Source organism: Callospermophilus lateralis, chromosome 1 (genome assembly GCF_048772815.1).
Source record: "Callospermophilus lateralis isolate mCalLat2 chromosome 1, mCalLat2.hap1, whole genome shotgun sequence".
Lineage (NCBI taxonomy): Eukaryota > Metazoa > Chordata > Mammalia > Rodentia > Sciuridae > Callospermophilus > Callospermophilus lateralis.
Window position 1 is genome coordinate 30,050,305 of NC_135305.1, and position 17,929 is coordinate 30,068,233.

Genomic DNA, 17,929 nt, shown 5'->3' on the forward strand with positions numbered 1-17,929 from the left:
ATGTGACCAGGTAGACCTGAGACTTTGACCAGATGACTTGACACTATTAGTCTGATTCTTTTCCTAATCGGAGGAAGTGGCTGATACAAGAGATTTCAGAGTTTTTCCAAGGCAAAGACCCAGAAGGCAACTCATCATTCATGAGCTACCAAGGAAGAACTGGGGAAGAGAGTGAGTGCCAGGGTCTAGGTCCTCCCTGGAAGGAAGACCACAACTCAAGAAATGATATTCTCCAAATGCAGGCCTTATGGAACTCTGAAGAATGATGTCTTGGCCTGCTGTATACTGGAAAAAAACAGTCTAAAAAAGTGCTTGTGACTTTATCTAAGATAATTTTTTTTTTAACTGACAAAATGAGGTTGATTCCTTCCCTATTGCTACCCAACTGATAAAAAGGAAACCCACAGTAAATTTTACAGTTGAAAGAGGTCTCTTATGCATCAAACCAAGCTTAACAACGGCATTACAAAATTACCACATTCACATATGTTTTCCAGTTGATATTTTTACATAAGGGTAGAAGAAGTAGCCAACACTTATGTAAGAATTTTTGATTTATTTACTCTTATCTACCTTTCCTATCTTCAAGAATCTCATCCTACCTCTCACTTTAAGCTAAAAATAGATTTTTACTTTAAGATTTTTGGAGGGTAAATTGATTTAGCTAGAAGAATTTAAAAAATATGCATGTTATCTGACCCTATGATTTTGCTTCTGGAATTCACCATAGAGACATACTTGGACAAATGTTCCACAAAATAAATGCAAGGTTTTTACTGCAACAATATTTATAATAGGACTAAAATGAAATGAACAAATAAATCCTAAATATCTATCAACAGGAAATTAAACTATTTAATAAATGCAAGGATTTCTTTTCCTCAGTTTAAAAATGAGTTAGCATATAGTGTAAACCCATTTCTGTACAAAAAATTTACTGAAGAGCAACGTGTGCATATGTATTTATATATTTTAAACATAAATGTATACATGCACTCTTGAATTTATAAAAAAGAAGACATAAAGTATATTCAGGGAGTCTTTGGGGTTTTGTATAGGAGTACTGGAAAGATTACATTTCTGTAACATCTGGCATTTTTACAACCAGATTTTTAATTTTTTTAAAATGAAGCTAACTGGCATCTAGATCTTCTAACTTGGTCCTTTCCTTAGCAATTTTAAGTTTCTGAAAGTGACATATGGAGTGAGAGGTCACAGAGACAATGTGGCTCCCCACGTGCAAGCAATTTAAAAAAAGACACACTGGGGAAGATTTGCTAGTGCCGATTAACACTATTTTATACTTGTTAGTTGGCGCTCAAGCATCCCTAATTCAGGGGAAGAAGGCCAGGTGGCTGCATCAACCTCAGCTCTGCTGGTTTTACATGTTAAGAACCCCAACTTCTATCTATAGTCCCCACCCAAACTAGAAAAGAAGACAACATAGGAGACAGAAGAATGCAAAATCAATGCATCTGGGAAAAGGGCACTGAGTTGTTTTCTTCTTCCTTCCCAATAAACATCAAATTGTCTGTTTCCTCTTTATCCATTTCTTTGGTGGGTTAGATCTACATTGTCCCACAGAGTACATCTGGTCACCAGCACTTAAAATGTGGCTAGTTCATACTGAGATGTGCTTGAAGTTTGGAGTTTGAAGATTTTGTATGAAAAAAAGTTTAAAATACCCGATTCATTTATATTACTTATATTCATTACATGCTATCTTATGCCTGACTAATTTCCCAGTGTAGCTCATTTATAACTCATTGTTGCTGTTGTAGGTCATAGAACTCCCAAGTCCCAGCGCTGCCAATGACCAGACGTGGGATCTGGGCAAGACACTTGGGAGGATTAAACTTCATAATCTATGTCAAGTGCTCAGAACAGTACACAAGGATGTGTAATAAGCCCTGTCAACGAACAGGAGCTGTGCTGGATATGTTAAGGGTTCCAGAAAGGACCAAGACATGGTTCTACAAAGTATACCAGAGCTGGAATGACTCTTGGGTATTATCTACTCCAATAGTTTAGAACCTTTTTAAAATCTCAGAATCCCAATATAGAAAAAAAGAGCAATGGGAACTCCTCTGACCATACACAGGAGAGGGTCTGAGGACTCTGTGAAGCACAATGAACTCCAGAAAAGGACACTAGGTTCCAGATGCTGAAGGTTTGCCCTCTGTCACAGAGCTGGTCAGGCTGGAACAGACTCAGCTGTCTAGTTCCGGAGAAAGAACACTGCTCTGCACTTTGTCAGTACAACTTGTGTCCACACTGTTTGTCACTGAGCAACATCCCCAGCCCAGCAGTTCTCTTTTTAATGGTGAAGCATTTAGATAATGGTATTCCCAAGGTGCAGTGTCCCTGAGAAATAAGCATAGAACCTAAGGCTCATCACAGGGTCACTGAAAGCTAAAGTACAAGCCAGGGGGACAAGGAGAGTGTGGGCAGAGTGATGCAGTTGTTCAGCTGATCTGGACCCTCAAAGTGTTCTGTGTCTTCCAATGTGCAAAGCACTTCTACCAGGAACATTTCTCCTTACTCTGTGGCGACTATGCTAAAAACCACTGGTCCTGAAAGTCCCCCCGCGATGCAGTTAAGATCAAGTTGGGAGTCTAAGAGGATGACAAAGGGGTGGGGGGAGAGTAAAGGCACTGGGCTTTGGCAGAATCATGCTCTCAAAGCAGCAAATGACTAAGAATACTGCAATTCCCTTCTAGAGGGGACACAACATCTACAGGAGAAAGGTTGACAGTAGTGACCTTGAAGAAGGAGACTGTGTGAAAAAGTTCAGGGAAGCAGGGTAACTTGTCGGCACAGAACAAGGATTCCAAGAGGCAGAGTAGAAAGATTAACAGAGGTAGAGAGAGCCAAAGAAGTGGGGTGCTAAATGCTAAGAACAGGGATGGGAAAACAAAAAGCTGGAAAAAGCATATGATGGCAGAATGGTTGGAAGAGTACTCAACTAAGACCTAGTTTGTGGAGAAGATCACCCAACAGCAGACAAAGGTGCCAGAGTGGAGGGGCACTGGACCAGGGAGCTGAGACCTACAAAGCTGCCCTAATGGGGAAGGGACAGGCTTCATAGTAGCAGGTGTTTTTCAAATTCATAATTAAAGCAAGTTACACATTAAGAATTTAAAAAGTAAGTTTTGGTTACATTGTAAAAATATTCACTTGGTCTAATGTAGAACCATCCTGTATATATTACTCAACCAAGACTGGTCCTTCTCCTGAGTACCATCTTGGGTATTTCCTCACTCAAAAACATGCTCCTTTACAATTTTCCCCATTTGGCTATTTCTTTAAAGCAAGGGAAGGGAAAGGTCTAGGAAAATGTCCCAGAAGGGACAGGAAATATGCAAGTGCAGCTGAGTGCCCTGGGATCTACACACGTTTTGACCTAAGCTGAGGTGGTGGGCTTCTTCTCATAGTCTAGGGCTCTCTTTCTGTGCCTCAGGGTCTGGGACAGCCAGCTAAGGACCTCATTTCCTCGATATCACTAGGCAAGCACTCAAATATGAAGAAGCACCGACGCAGAAACCAATAGGAAGACTGGCAAGGCATTCAGTGACATTTTAGACATTTGCTCACTGGCCGCTGAGCCACAAAGGACAGTTTCACTGTTAGTGTCCCAGATACTGGGTATTTAATTCATAGAAATCAATGACGACAAGCCTAGAGAGGCCATCAAACAAGGGGCAATATAACCATGAGGCTTTGTTTGTTTCCTTCTAACAGTGACTGTGTTTGTTATATTCTTCCTGGTGGCATTTGGCACTTCTTAGCTAGGGATCAGCAGAGCTGGCAACTCAGAACTTCCAAGAATTACTATCTGTTTACCACAATCTCCATATTCAAAGAACTAGTAGGATGTTTTGTTTTTGAAATATGCATTTTCTTTTTATGACTTTGCTATAAGCTGGAAAACCCCATAACTTTCAAACTACAGACTATGATCTTGACCAGGATAGCAACAGACAGGCGTCTGGAGAGTTGACAGTGTGAATTTATTTTGCCATGTAGTTAAAAATCAATCTATCATACCCGTCCATCCATCCATCCATCCATCCATCCCCTCTCATTAAGCTGAATTGGCTGGCTACTGACCAAATTCATAACAAGGGCTTTTAGTATTAAAATATAACTGAATGTTGGTAAAGATGGATTATCCATGGGCGAAAAGTTAAAGGAGGAAGATAAAAATCTAGCTGTAATCCATTTTGCAGAATGCTTCTATAGGTCAGTGTAGGCAATTATTAAACCCAGATAATAGTGACAGATGGTATTTAAACTCTCTGGCTCTTTGTCAACCATCTGCCCCAAGACTCTCTTTACTGAGTTCATATTTCCTAGGTATTCAATTTTAGAATAAAAGGCATGTACTTCTTAATAATATGACAGAGAATTAGTCAATCTTTCCAATGTAGATAGACGGAAAATCAAAGCTATTATATGTGTGATTTGCTTCTTGGCCTAAGATATTACACTGCTGCTAGATTGCAGTAATACATAAAATATTCTAGAAAAAAATATAGCCTGGTGGGTCAAACAACAGCATGAGAAGAAACATGACTAGAGCAGGAAAATCAAAGGCTCTGGGAATGAGGCGGACCTACGTTAAAATTTGTCTCTTCCATTTAATAGTATTCACCCTGCCTGCAGAAGGCCCCAATTCAATGTATGTAAACTCTGGATAATATCCCTTAGAATGTAGGTTTAATGAAATAATGCACGTGAAGGGCCCTGGCCTGGCACTTGTAACATGACAGGTGTTAACTCCCTGTTTCTTTTCTTCCCACTAGGTCATGGATAATGGTGAGCCTTATTGATGCAAAGATTTTATATAAAAATTAGAATACGATCTTTATGAAAGTTTAATCCTGACATATAGCCTTTCACAGAGCAATCGCCTTTACTTCCTTAAAACAGTCTTCTTTTAACAAAAGAGGTGAAAGACTTATACAATGAAAACTACAGAACCCTAAAGAGAGAAATAGAAGAAGATCTTAGAAGATGGAAAAATATACCCTGTTCATGGATAGGCAGAACTAACATCATCAAAATGGCGATATTACCAAAAGTTCTCTATAGGTTTAATGCAATGCCAATCAAAATCCCAACAGCATTTCTTGTAGAAATAGAGAAAGCAATCATGAAATTCATATGGAAAAATAAAAGACTCAGAATAGCAAAAACAATGCTAAGCAGGAAGTATGAATCAGGCGGTATAGCGATACCAGACTTCAAACTATACTACAGAGCAATAGTAACGAAAACAACATGGTACTGGTACCAAAACAGGCGGGTGGACCAATGGTACAGAATAGAGGACACAGAAACCAATCCACAAAACTACAACTATCTTATATTTGATAAAGGGGCTAAAAGCATGCAATGGAGGAAGGATAGCATCTTCAACAAATGGTGCTGGGAAAACTGGAAATCCATATGCAACAAAATGAAACTGAATCCCTTTCTCTTGCCATGCACAAAAGTTAACTCAAAATGGATCAAGGAGCTTGATATCAAATCAGAGACATGGCGTCTGATAGAAGAAAAAGTTGGCTATGATCTACATACTGTGGGGTCGGGCTTCAAATTCCTCAACAGGACACCCATAGCACAAGAGTTAATAACTAGAATCAACAAATGGGACTTACTCAAACTAAAAAGTCTTTTCTCAGCAAAAGAAACAATAAGAGAGGTAAATAGGGAGCCTACATCCTGGGAACAAATCTTTACTCCTCACACTTCAGACAGAGCCCTAATATCCAGAGTATACAAAGAACTCAAAAAATTAGACAGTAAGATAACAAATAACCCAATCAACAAATGGGCCAAGAACCTGAACAGACACTTCTCAGAGAAGGACATACAATCAATCAACAAGTATATGAAAAAATGCTCACCATCTCTAGCAGTCAGAGAAATGCAAATCAAAACCACCCTAAGATACCATCTCACTCCAGTAAGATTGGCAGCCATTAGGAAGTCAAACAACAACAAGTGCTGGCGAGGATGTGGGGAAAAGGGTACACTTGTACATTGCTGGTGGGACTGCAAATTGGTGCGGCCAATTTGGAAAGCAGTATGGAGATTTCTTGGAAAGCTGGGAATGGAACCACCATTTGACCCAGCTATTCCCCTTCTCGGTCTATTCCCTAAAGACCTAAAAAGAGCATACTACAGGGACACTGCTACATAGATGATCATAGCAGCACAATTCACAATAGCAAGACTGTGGAACCAACCTAGATGCCCTTCAATAGACGAATGGATAAAAAAAATGTGGCATTTATACACAATGGAGTATTACTCTGCATTAAAAAATGACAAAATCATAGAATTTGCAGGGAAATGGATGGCATTAGAGCAGATTACGCTAAGTGAAGCTAGCCAATCCCTTAAAAACAAATGCCAAATGTCTTCTTTGATATAAGGAGAGTATCTAAGAACAGAGTAGGGACGAAGAGCATGAGAAGAAGATTAACATTAAACAGGGATGAGAGGTGGGAGGGAAAGGGAGAGAGAAGAGAAATTGCATGGAAATGGAAGGAGACCCTCAGAGGTATACAAAATTACATACAAGAGGAAGTGAGGGGAAAGGGGGAAAAATATAAGGGGGAGAAATGAATTACAGTAGAGGGGGTAGAGAGAGAAGAGGGGAGGGGAGGGGGGAGGGGGGATAGTAGAGGATAGGAAAGGCAGCAGAATACAACAGACACTAGTATGGCAATATGTAAATCAATGGATGTATAACAGATGTGATTCTGCAATCTGTATACGGGGTAAAAATGGGAGTTCATAACCCACTTGAATCAAAGTGTGAAATATGATATATCAAGAACTATGTAATATTTTGAACAACCAACAATAAAAATTTAAAAAAAAATTAAAAAAAAACCAAACAATCTTCTTACTATAGCCATTCACAGTACCCCACACTTCTTGGCACTGAGCCTACTCAGTGCATGTAATGACTTTCTCCATCACTAGGGTTTGTTATCTCTTTAGCCATTCAATAAATTACTGCAGACTGAAAGACAGGGTTTCCAGTGGGTGACATAGACCATTAGTGATAGGTAAGATGATTTCAGGGGATGAACATGGACAAAGTTTCTTAATAATTTTAATGTTTTTATATATTCTAATTTGTATTAAACAAATTAATAACTGACTTATCAAGTCTGTGATTTTTATATATATACATATATCTATACACACATACATACATATATATGCATATATATTTTTTATTTTTTAAAATTTTTTATTTTTATTTATTTTTTTAGTTGTTGATAAACCTTTATTTTATTTATTTATATGCAGTGCTGAGAATCAAACCTAGTGCCTCACACATACCAGGCAAGTGCACTACCGCTGAGCCACAGCCCTAGCCCCTATAATTTTATATATTTTTTGTTGAGGATGAAGTTAAATAAAAAAAGTAAACTGAATCAGGGTAGTAAAAGATTAGATTAGAAGTACAGTTGTCATAATACTATGGCCAAAACAATGAAGGTGATAAAGAGATGCCACAATCTGGGAATTACTACTTATTGACAAATAGGAACTCCAAGTGAACATATGTGAGGGATTGCCTGATTTAGGATTAGCCTAAAGTAAGGAGGGGTCTGCGTTTAGAATCCATGGTTTGTGAGTCTTCAACTTGGACAACACTGAATTGGAGCCAAGCTGAATCCAGATCAAATTGGAGGTTGGACCCAGGACACATCTGCCACAAGAAAGAAGCATGATGTGTTTAGCCATCTGGGAGGTATCATAGGAAACACCAAAATGTGACTGAGCAGGAATAAAGTTCAGACCTCATGGCCACATTCAAGGTCACAGCAGGAACTACCTAGAGAACAGGGTACCTAGCCTAGGAAGGACATGTGATTGTCCTGGATCCATTCTCGTTCAGCCTTTAAGGCACATGGATCCTGGTTCTGGCATTGCTTTTTCCCCTAACCAATTATTTCTCAATAACTACATTTGTAATCTAGGAGAAAGGTGCTTTCCTATGTGTACATGTGAAGAGCCAGTAGGTTTTCACCCAATATCTCACTTTTGTAGCAAAATGAAGCAGAATGTTGCTGCTGTCCTCAAAAGGAGCCTTTCCTTGTTACTCTAGTGTGTGAGTCCTTCCTCTCAGTCCCAGTGCCAAGGTGGAGAGAGGGGTATTCCTGTCACATTGGAATGGAATACTGGATGAATTTTCCCATAAAAAAAAAAGATCTGATGAATTAGTACAAAGTGATGTTTCATATATTGTCCAGGTTATACAGAATTCTGCGAGCTAGGCTGAGGACTTGATTACCAATTACACTATCATGTTAGTGGAAATTTTGGAGATTGAACTGGGGATTGAACTCAGAGGCACTCAACCACTGAGCCATATCCCCAGCCCTATTATTTATTTTATTTATAGAGAGAGTTTCACTGAGTTGCTTAATGCCTCGCTTTTGCTTGAGGCTGTCTTTGTTGTAATCCTACTGCTTCAGCCTCCCAAGTTGCTGGGATCACAGGTGTGCACCACCTGGCCCGGCTAGTGGAAAATGTTTTTAATGTTAGCAAATGAAATTTGGAGTTGCAATTGTTCAAGGGGCAGAGACTGCCTATGTTTAAAAACATAGCAAATTCCTTACTAGTGAATTCTTAATTCTACATATCTTAGGTTTTATCTTTAACAGTTTTTACTATGGATCATGGCTAATATTCAAGCTTGTACTGCTGAAAAACAACTGATTACCCTCCCCTCCACACCAAAAGAAGGACTCCATCTTTACGCTGAGGATGAAAATTCTAGACAAATGTAGGTAACTCCAATAAGCATATTTTTAGTCAACTCTTAGCTGCACCAAGTTACTCCTTGGATGACCTGGAATGACTGCCTGATCTGCTATATTGATAGCAACTTATTCCCCCACCGCCTTTTTTTTTTGTACTGGGGATTGAACCCAGGGTTTCTTTACTACTGAGCTATATCCCCAGTCCCCCTTTTAAAAAATATTTTAGTTGTAGTTGAACCCAATACCTTTATTTTATTTTTTTATTATCATGTGGTGCTGAGGATGGAATCCAGTATCTCACACGAGCTAGGCAAGTACTCTAATCACTGAGCCATAACCCCAGCCCTCCCCAGCTCTTTTTATTTTAGTTTGAGACAGTTGCTGAGGCCCTTGCTAAGTTGCTGACCATAGCCTCAAATCTTCAATCCTCCTGTCTCTCAGCCTCTTGAATCACTAAGATTATAGGCATGGGCTACTGTGCCTGGCACTTATTATCAGTTCTGACCAGAAGCCTGAACCCAATGTGTTCTACAATTGTTGGATGAAAAGAATTATTTGAAGTACTTTTTCTTTTTCTTTTTTTTTTGGCACCGGGAATTGAACTCAGGGACACTTGACCACTGAGTCACATCCCCAAATCTATTTTGTATTTTATTTAGAGACAGGGTCTCACTGAGTTTCTTAACACCTTGCTTTTGCTGAGACTGGCTTTGGACTCACGATTCTCCTGCCTCAGCCTGTCAAGCTGCTGGGATTACAGGGGTGCCCCACCGTGCCCAGCTGAAGTACTTTTTAAAATAAGAATTTCTGGCCTTAGTTCAGTAATGAATCAGAATCTCAAGGAGTGGCCTGGAAGCCTGTCTATCCCTGGTACTACTGTCATCCATGAAGTTGCCACTGATGACAGTGGCAACATTTTGCTTTATTGTGCTGCAAAAGTGAAATGCTGGGTAGAGACCCGCTGGCTCTTCATGTGTGCACATAAGAAAGCACCCTTTCTCCTGAAACCTTACAGAAAGGTAGTAACTTGGGAAATAATTGCTTATAGGAGGAAGTAACACCAGAAACCAAGGTCCATGTATTTTTAAGGCTGAAACGCCAAGTAGAGGTTTGTTAAAACATAGCTTGTAGGACTCTAGCCCAAGAGTTTCTAATTCACTAGGTCTGGGGTGATGCCTGAGAATGTGCATGTCCAACAAGGTCCCAAGTGATACTAATGCTGCCATCCAGGGACCATGCTCCCCAAACCACTTATCTGGCCTGTTTGGTAAATACTGTGGCTAGGCTGAATGTTACTATTTTCCTTTCTTCCTTTGCAGAAAAACAATGCTGGACTGGAACTCACAGACTTCCTTTAGATTCCTATTCCCCTACTTGTTAGCTGCATGATGTTAGACAAATAAATTGACTACTCCATTTCAGTTTCCTCTTATTGTAAGGATTAAAAAGGTAACACAAAGGAACTGTGTTGGCACTGTACTTGACACAGAGTCGGCTGCCATGAAACACCTGCATATTCTGACCTCCCTGCCACTCTCCCATCCTATGAGCTACAGATGAATTTGCTGAGTACTAGAAGGAGTTCCTAAATTCACTGCATAAAACTTGATTTGGCTAAAACAAACAAAGTAATGGCTGACTTTTTCAGATGAGATCTCATGTAGCTACATTTTGAACATATCACGCACAATGGGAATATACTCAGCTTCTCAACTCACATTTTCCCATGGAAACAAAAATAGAAAATAAAGAGATTAGGTTATATTTAGGTTCTCTGTTTAATTTTGACTAGGCTGAATTTAGTACTCAGGTGTGAATTATTTTCCTGGCAGATCTTTATAATATTGTTTGGCTATTTCTTGTGACCTGAAAATCAAACAAATGAGTCACAGGCTTTCAGAATCAGGGCTGCCTTGGAGGGCACTGAACTTACCCACCTGCCCTGTAAATGCTCCTGAAAGCAGCTCCAATGGATAGTGGTCCAGACTCTCCTTGGACACCCAATGGGAACACACAACCCCCAATCTACTTTTCAGATAATTGTTTAATTATTACACTGCTCCCCCCACTAAGCAAATATCTTTATTTCTTTAATTTCTGTGTCCCTTGGTCCCTTTTTTGTCCACTACAGTGTCTAAATACATCTAACCTCTGCTCTACATTGCAGCACCTAAAATATTCTGAAACAGCACTGACATCCTCCTTGCCTACTCCTTTTCAGCTTACTTAGTCTTTTTTCAATAATTCTCACCATCGAAATTTCTGTTAATAAATTCCCATGAACTTAACAATCCTGGTCTTCTGCCTGTGGCTAAAGTTCACCTTGAGGATATCTCTTCACTAAAATACACTCCAGCATGCCCCACTTTCATCATGTCTTATCACCACCAACAAAGACAATGGAAATGGAAAGAAAAGTGGTGTGTTCCTTTCCAAACAGGGTTTCCTAGAGCTTGAAACTACAGTTATACAAAACTGAATGAGAAAGTGGTTTTAGGGTAGGCTTAGAGGGAACACCTAGGAACCTCAGATCCACATCATGAGACAGGCACGGCATGCTGCCACTTAAACTACTGAAGATTCAAAAAGAAAACGTATTTCTTACTTTCTACGAAACATTTCTGCAAATATGCAGCCAACACTCCAGAGATCCACGGGGGTGGCGTAGCTGGACTGGAGCAAGACCTCTGGAGCTCGGTACCACAGCGTGACGACCTGCAATGACAAACAGATCACAGCATTACTGAGGAAGATGGCTGTGGGCTTAACCTTCTGATTCTGGGTGGATTAATGACAAGATCCAGTTCAGAAAGAACCCCTATAAATCATATGAGGACACTGATAGATGCATAAGTAAATAGGACTCATCAGTCACAGGCCAGGAAATTACATCATCCCCACCACCTGGGTTCCCATCTCAAATGCTATCTTAACAGGATGGTGAAATAACAAGCTTCAGAAAGCAAGTCAAAGACAAAAACCAAGCAAGCAAATAAAACCCTCTTATCTTAAAACTTTTTTTTTTTTTCTTAAAAAAAAGAAAAACAGGTGATGGCAACAACTCCAGTTCAATTCCCAGGTCAGTGTTGGAAAATCAGAAGATTCCAGTGGCTGCTGGATGGCGACCTTGAAGTCTACAGAGCACCCAGGGCGAGTCAAAACTGCTCTTATCATGACATTGTGGGAAATCAAAATAAAACCCCCTTCCATGCTGCTCTTTACAGAAAACAAATAAAAAATGGGGAAGAACTTAAAAGATGTAACCCAAATATTCATACCATGTGTAAGAAAGGTGATCCATAGCAGATTCCCCAAACTGGAGAACCCATTTAGTATTGAACAGTATAAGGTAGATGAAACAAACAAAGCGGTAATTATTTCAGACAGGTTGACAGCTGAAGAAAATATCATGTTAGGGCTTCAGATTTCTGTGTGTACAGGGATCAAGTGCCTCTTATTTTAGGGAGAGAGGCAGATATTCTATGGAGACCTGAAATGAGGATGTATTATTGCCAAATAAAGAATTGGGAATACATAAATTTATTACATAAGCATTTTTACATTAAGCAGATCCCCTTATTTTTATTGATCTAACTGTTTTGTTACTGTCATTCAGTTTTATGTATTTTATTTTTGGGGGGTACTGGGGATTGAACTCAGGGGTACTCAACCACTGAGCCACATCCCCAGCCCTATTTTGTATTTTACTTAGAGACAGGATCTCCCTGAGTTGCTTAGGGTTTTGCTTTTGCTGAGGCTGGCTTTGAATTCCCAATCCTCCTGCCTCAGCCCCCTGAGCTGCTGGGATTACAGGCATGCACCACCGTATGTATCTCGATAGTATGTTATTTGATGCATTAAGATGGAGGTGGAGAGTCTCTAAAAATGGCTCCCATCAATTTCCTTGTCTCTTTTTATACATGTGCTGCTTCCCCCATCAAGGGATGGAATTCATTTATCTTCCACTGAATCTGAGTTAGCCTTTGCAATTTGTTTGAACTATAGTTTATGGTGGAAATAAGGTCTAAGACTATCAAAGCTTGGTCATGAGAAGTCCTGTAACCTGGGCCCTTTCAAATGCTTGCTCTCAAGATGCTTCCTCTTGCAATTCAGACAGCTTGCTATGAGAAGTCTGACTCTCTGGTCCACATACCTTGCTGAGCTGTCAGCTGAAAGCCACGTGAGTGAGGCATCTTAGATATTCAAGACCCACCAATCTCCCAGATGTCTGCAGCCCCAGCCAATGTCACACAGAGCAGGTCTGCCCAGCTGAGTCCAGTCAACCGACAAGACTCTGAGCAATAATAAAATGCTTGTTGTTTTTAAGTTTTGGGTTGATTATATGGTAAATTGACTTATTCATCTCATTTAACATGTTTTGCTTCAAATTCACCCAGGGGTTAAGTTTTGCTTAGGGATTATTTAATTGATATCTAATGAAGGATGATGTAACAGAAATAAAACTCAAAATACAAACTGACAATACCAGAACAATTTTTACCCCAGTTATCATTTGATGCCAATATATCTTTCGAGCATCACCTCCTACAGGACTTCCACACATCCCTTATGCCTTAGTTACACAACGATTATATCCCTGGTTTTCAACCTTGACTATGACCAGAATCATCCATGGGGCTTTTAGAAAAACTTAGGTATCTGAACCTTTTCTTGTCTCCACCAAATTAGCTCTCCATGGGTGGGTTCCTTTTTTTTTTCTTTTAAGTTCTTCAGGGAACCCTCACCCTAATAGGTTTGCATACTACTGGATTATACAAACATATCCTATAGCTCTTGCCTCCATGATTTTCTTTACTGTTCTAACCTGGGCAACTCTTTTTCATTCTCCTCACCATGAAGAAATTCTACTTACTCTACATGCCCAGTTTGAATGTCATTACCCTCCTGAACTCACTGCTACCTGTAAATCACTGGCGGTAACAGTTCACAGTATGTATTGTTCATGGCTGAGGTGCACAGCCCTGGCTTTATATATGTCTGTAAATGCCTATCACAATACTGTATCCATTGCAATAATAGTGTAACAAAGATGAAAATAATGATTAGTTTATGGCAATTCATCCTAGAAAGATGACTGGGCAAAATTCAATGACTAGTCATTCCCCAAAGAGAAGGTACTATTTTTGCTAAAGAGTGTCCAATTCTGGGCTCTAGTTTTTAGTTCCATGATTTATTTCTGCTTTATTAATATTTCAATTTGGAGGCACACTTCTTCATTTCTCTGTCATACTATAAACAAAAGCACAGGTGCAAACTGTCCATAAAGTTCCACTTGAATGGTTTATAGACACAGATATTGTGAAGGCACACATTTATCTTTTTACTTCAATTCAGAATAAAATCCAACATTATAAGAGATGAAAATTTTAATCTGAATACAGCATTATTTGAAGCTATTTTAGGGAAATGGATTTCTGATTGATTATTCATCTTAAAAAACTTTGGAAAGACAGACTACCTTCATTTTTAATACTTTAGTATTTGAAACCTATTATGATAACCAAATCAATGTCTGAATAGTAAAAACAACAAGAACAATATTGGTATGTATAGGAAGTTCCCTTTTATTCTTTCAAAAACGTAATTATCACTCAAAATGTAGAATGAATTTTCAAATACTTTAAAAATGTCTATTACTAATGACCATATGATCATTTTCCTTTATTTAATTAATGACATTAACTATATTAGTGGATTTCCTAAAATTGCACCATCCATACTTTCTTGGAATAAATCATTCCTAATTATTATTCTTTTCTAAAAATTTAAAAATATTTTTATATTTTTATTTTTTATTTGTAGTTGGACACAATACCTTTATTTTATTTATTTATTTTTTATGTGGTGTTGAGGATTGAACCCAGGTCCTTGATTGTGCTAGGCAAGCATTCTACCACTGAGCCACAACCCAGCCCACTTGTGTATTATTCGTTTAAGATGCTTCAGAATTCTATTTGCTAATATTTATTTAGGATATTAACATATTCATAAGTAAGACTGATCTATATCTTTCTTTTTTGCTAGTCTTTCATGTTTTGATATCAGGGATATGCAAACTTTGTATTTTGTTCTATATTTTCGGGGGGGAATTGAACCAGGGATTGAACTCAGGGGTACTTGACCACTGAGCCACATCCTCAGCCCTATTTTGTATTTTATTTAGAGACAGGGTCTCACTGAGCTGCTTAGTGCCTCACTTTTGCTGAGGCTGTCTTTGAACTCGAGATCCTCCTGTCTCAGCCTCCGGAGCTGCTGAGATTACAGGCATGTGCCACTGTGTCTGGCCTTTTCTATATTCTTGAACAGTATAAATGACATAAAAATAATTAGTTATGTGAGGGTTAAACTGACCTGTACCACTGTCGGGGTCTCTGTTAGTTGTGCCCAACAATCTTTTGAATTCCTTCTTGGTAATTAGTCTGTTCAGGGTTTAATCTCTTTTTGAATCAATCCTAATTATGGTAAAGGATTCTCCTATGAAAATTCTTTTTTTAAAATTGATATTGTCTACTCTATTTTTAAATTTACTTACTTATTCTAATTTGTTATATATGACAGCAGAATGCATTTCAATTCATAGTACACATACAGAGCCCAATTCTTCATGTCTCTGGTTGTACCCAAAGTAGAGTCACACCATTTGTGTCTTCATATATGGAAAATTCTTAACCTAGATTTAAAAATGTACTGGCTTAAATCTGAACATAGTATTTATTATAATTATTTTAAGTTCATCTGTTTCCTGATTATACTGATTTTCCCTTTCCTAATATGTATTTTTGCTCTCTTTATATCTGTCACATTTGTCAGGAGTTTGGCTAGCTATGTTATCAATTAAAAAAAAAACCCTCATGTGAGGTTTTATTGCCATTTTGGGAAGATTATTGTTTTATTTTATAATTTGTTCATTTCTATTTTTATCCTTTTAAATTCTCCCTCCTAGTTTCTTTGGTTTTCTTTGGAACTTTTCTTATTTATTTTCAACTCTGATTACTAATAGAATAATTATTTTCAGATAAATTTTCCCATTTTTGTTCATCTTTTAAGCAATGTTATTTATCTTTAACCCAAGAGTACACTATACTTTGAAGAATTCTTATTTTAAAAAATGTCTTAAATTTTCCATATGGTCAGGTTATTTATGTTTGTTTTGTTTTGTTTTTGTACCAGGGAGTAAACTCAGGGACACTCAATCACTGAGCCACATCCTCAGCCCTATTTTGTATTTTATTTCAGAGACAGGGTCTCGATGAGTTGCTAAGCGTCCCGCCACTGCTGAGGCTGGCTTTGAACTCTTGATCCTCATGTCTCAGCCTTCCGGGCCACTGGGATTACAGGCGTGTGCCACTGTGCCTGGCTTATGGTTATTTTTTAATTACTGGATTTCTAGTTTTATTGCATTACAACCAGACAGTGTAACCTGTACAATTTCTACTTCTTAGAGTTTATTTCTGTTTTCTTTATGATGAAGTACATACGCTTTTTTTTTGTTCTGTGAGGTATGAGATGGTACTATCTTCAAAGTGTAAAGTTCTTTAACAAGGAACGTTTTCCTCATACAAATTCTTACTTACATTATTCTATAGTTTGTCGAACTCTGAAGGAGGACTGAATTTTGTTTTCTTTTCTCCAGTATCTCCTTGTAAGCCTAAGAGTTTCTGCCTTATGTAAATTGGCCTTCTATTTTTGGTAAGTAAAACTCATAACAAAAATATTATCAAAATAATGAGAGTTTTTATAGATATAGAATAAATACACAGATACAAATAAATAAAGTCAGTACAAAATAAAATGGAAAAAGGAGTCCATTCATAATAGTAAGAAAAAAATGTAAAATACTGACAAATAAAAAACTATAAATTTACATAAAAGAAAATGACATGCTGCTAAAGAAGAATATAAAATTAAAGCTAAGTAAATGGTGAGACTAAAAGACTAAAATGAGAAAAGGTCATGTTACAAAAACAACAGTCATCCCAGGCATAAAAAATTAATAAGACAATGATTTTGGGAAGAAATTTAACTTTGATCAAATAGTGCCTCTGGTAGAATAATGCTCAAAGAGCATTAAAAACAAAACACAAACCTTAATACTAAGACAAGATAGTTGGAGAAATAAGGTTGAGGGAGATTTTCTCTTAATATACTTTAAGGTAGAGTAAGTAACAAACTAATAGGTGCTAACAGATCTAAAAACACAACATACAATCCAGGAAGAGACTGATGTATTTATGGGGTTTAATGTTAACTGAAATCATCTTCAGTAAAGAATACTGTTTTTTTTTTTTAAAGGCAAATGGCAAATGACAGCCTGGGTGAAAACATCTAAAATGTATATAAAGTCAAAGAATTAGTATACGTATTACATAAAGAGCTTGTACAAGTCAGTAAGGAATAAAGCACCACCACTGAATAACAGATAAAATATATGAAAAAAGCAATTCACAAGAAGTGAAAATCATAAAAGACACTCAATCTTGTGGAAGGAAAAAAGATAGGAAGATAAGGAAAAAGAAAAAAGAAAAGGAAGGAAAGAAACACATTACGATGAAGCAGTATCATTTTTTTTTTGCCTGATTTCAGAAATGAACAGAATGACAATATTAATAGTTGGCCATGGTATGAATATTTATTTATTGAGATATTTATTTTGGTGCTGTGAACTAAACTCAGGGCCTTGTACATGTTAGGCAAGTGTTCTACCACGGAACCACATTTCTATAGCCCTGAAAGAACTTTGAAACTGCAAATCGATCGGCACAACCTTTTTAGAGTGCAAGCTGACAGCATCTCTAAAATTCATAGTGCACATCTTCCTGACCTGGAGTTCCACTTGTGAATATGTGTTTTATAGAAATATTCACATTAGTATAGAAACAGATATTCCCACAGATGTTTGTGCCACAGTAATGACCAATAAGGGAACATTATCGAGCCACTGAAAAGAATGAATTAATTCTCATCTTGTGCTCTGTCTCTCCCCAATTTACATTTAATGGTTTTGATGAAAGCTAAGAGTTAAAAGATCTCATTTGTATTAGTAAGACTGGTGCTTAATCTCTGTGATTTCACTGTAACAAAGAGAAAAATTAGATGAAGTTTATATTTATACT

General features: G+C 37.9%; 1 protein-coding gene across 1 annotated transcript in view; it reads right to left on the bottom strand.

Moving 5' to 3' along the window:
* The window catches only part of Cdk6 (cyclin dependent kinase 6), a 205,718-nt gene that overhangs the window by 46,335 nt on the left and 141,454 nt on the right, over nucleotides 1-17,929 (bottom strand). The window contains exon 4 of the mRNA XM_076861099.2: nucleotides 11,401-11,510. Coding sequence (XP_076717214.1) covers nucleotides 11,401-11,510 — 110 coding nt within the window. The remainder of the gene's footprint in view (nucleotides 1-11,400; nucleotides 11,511-17,929) is intronic.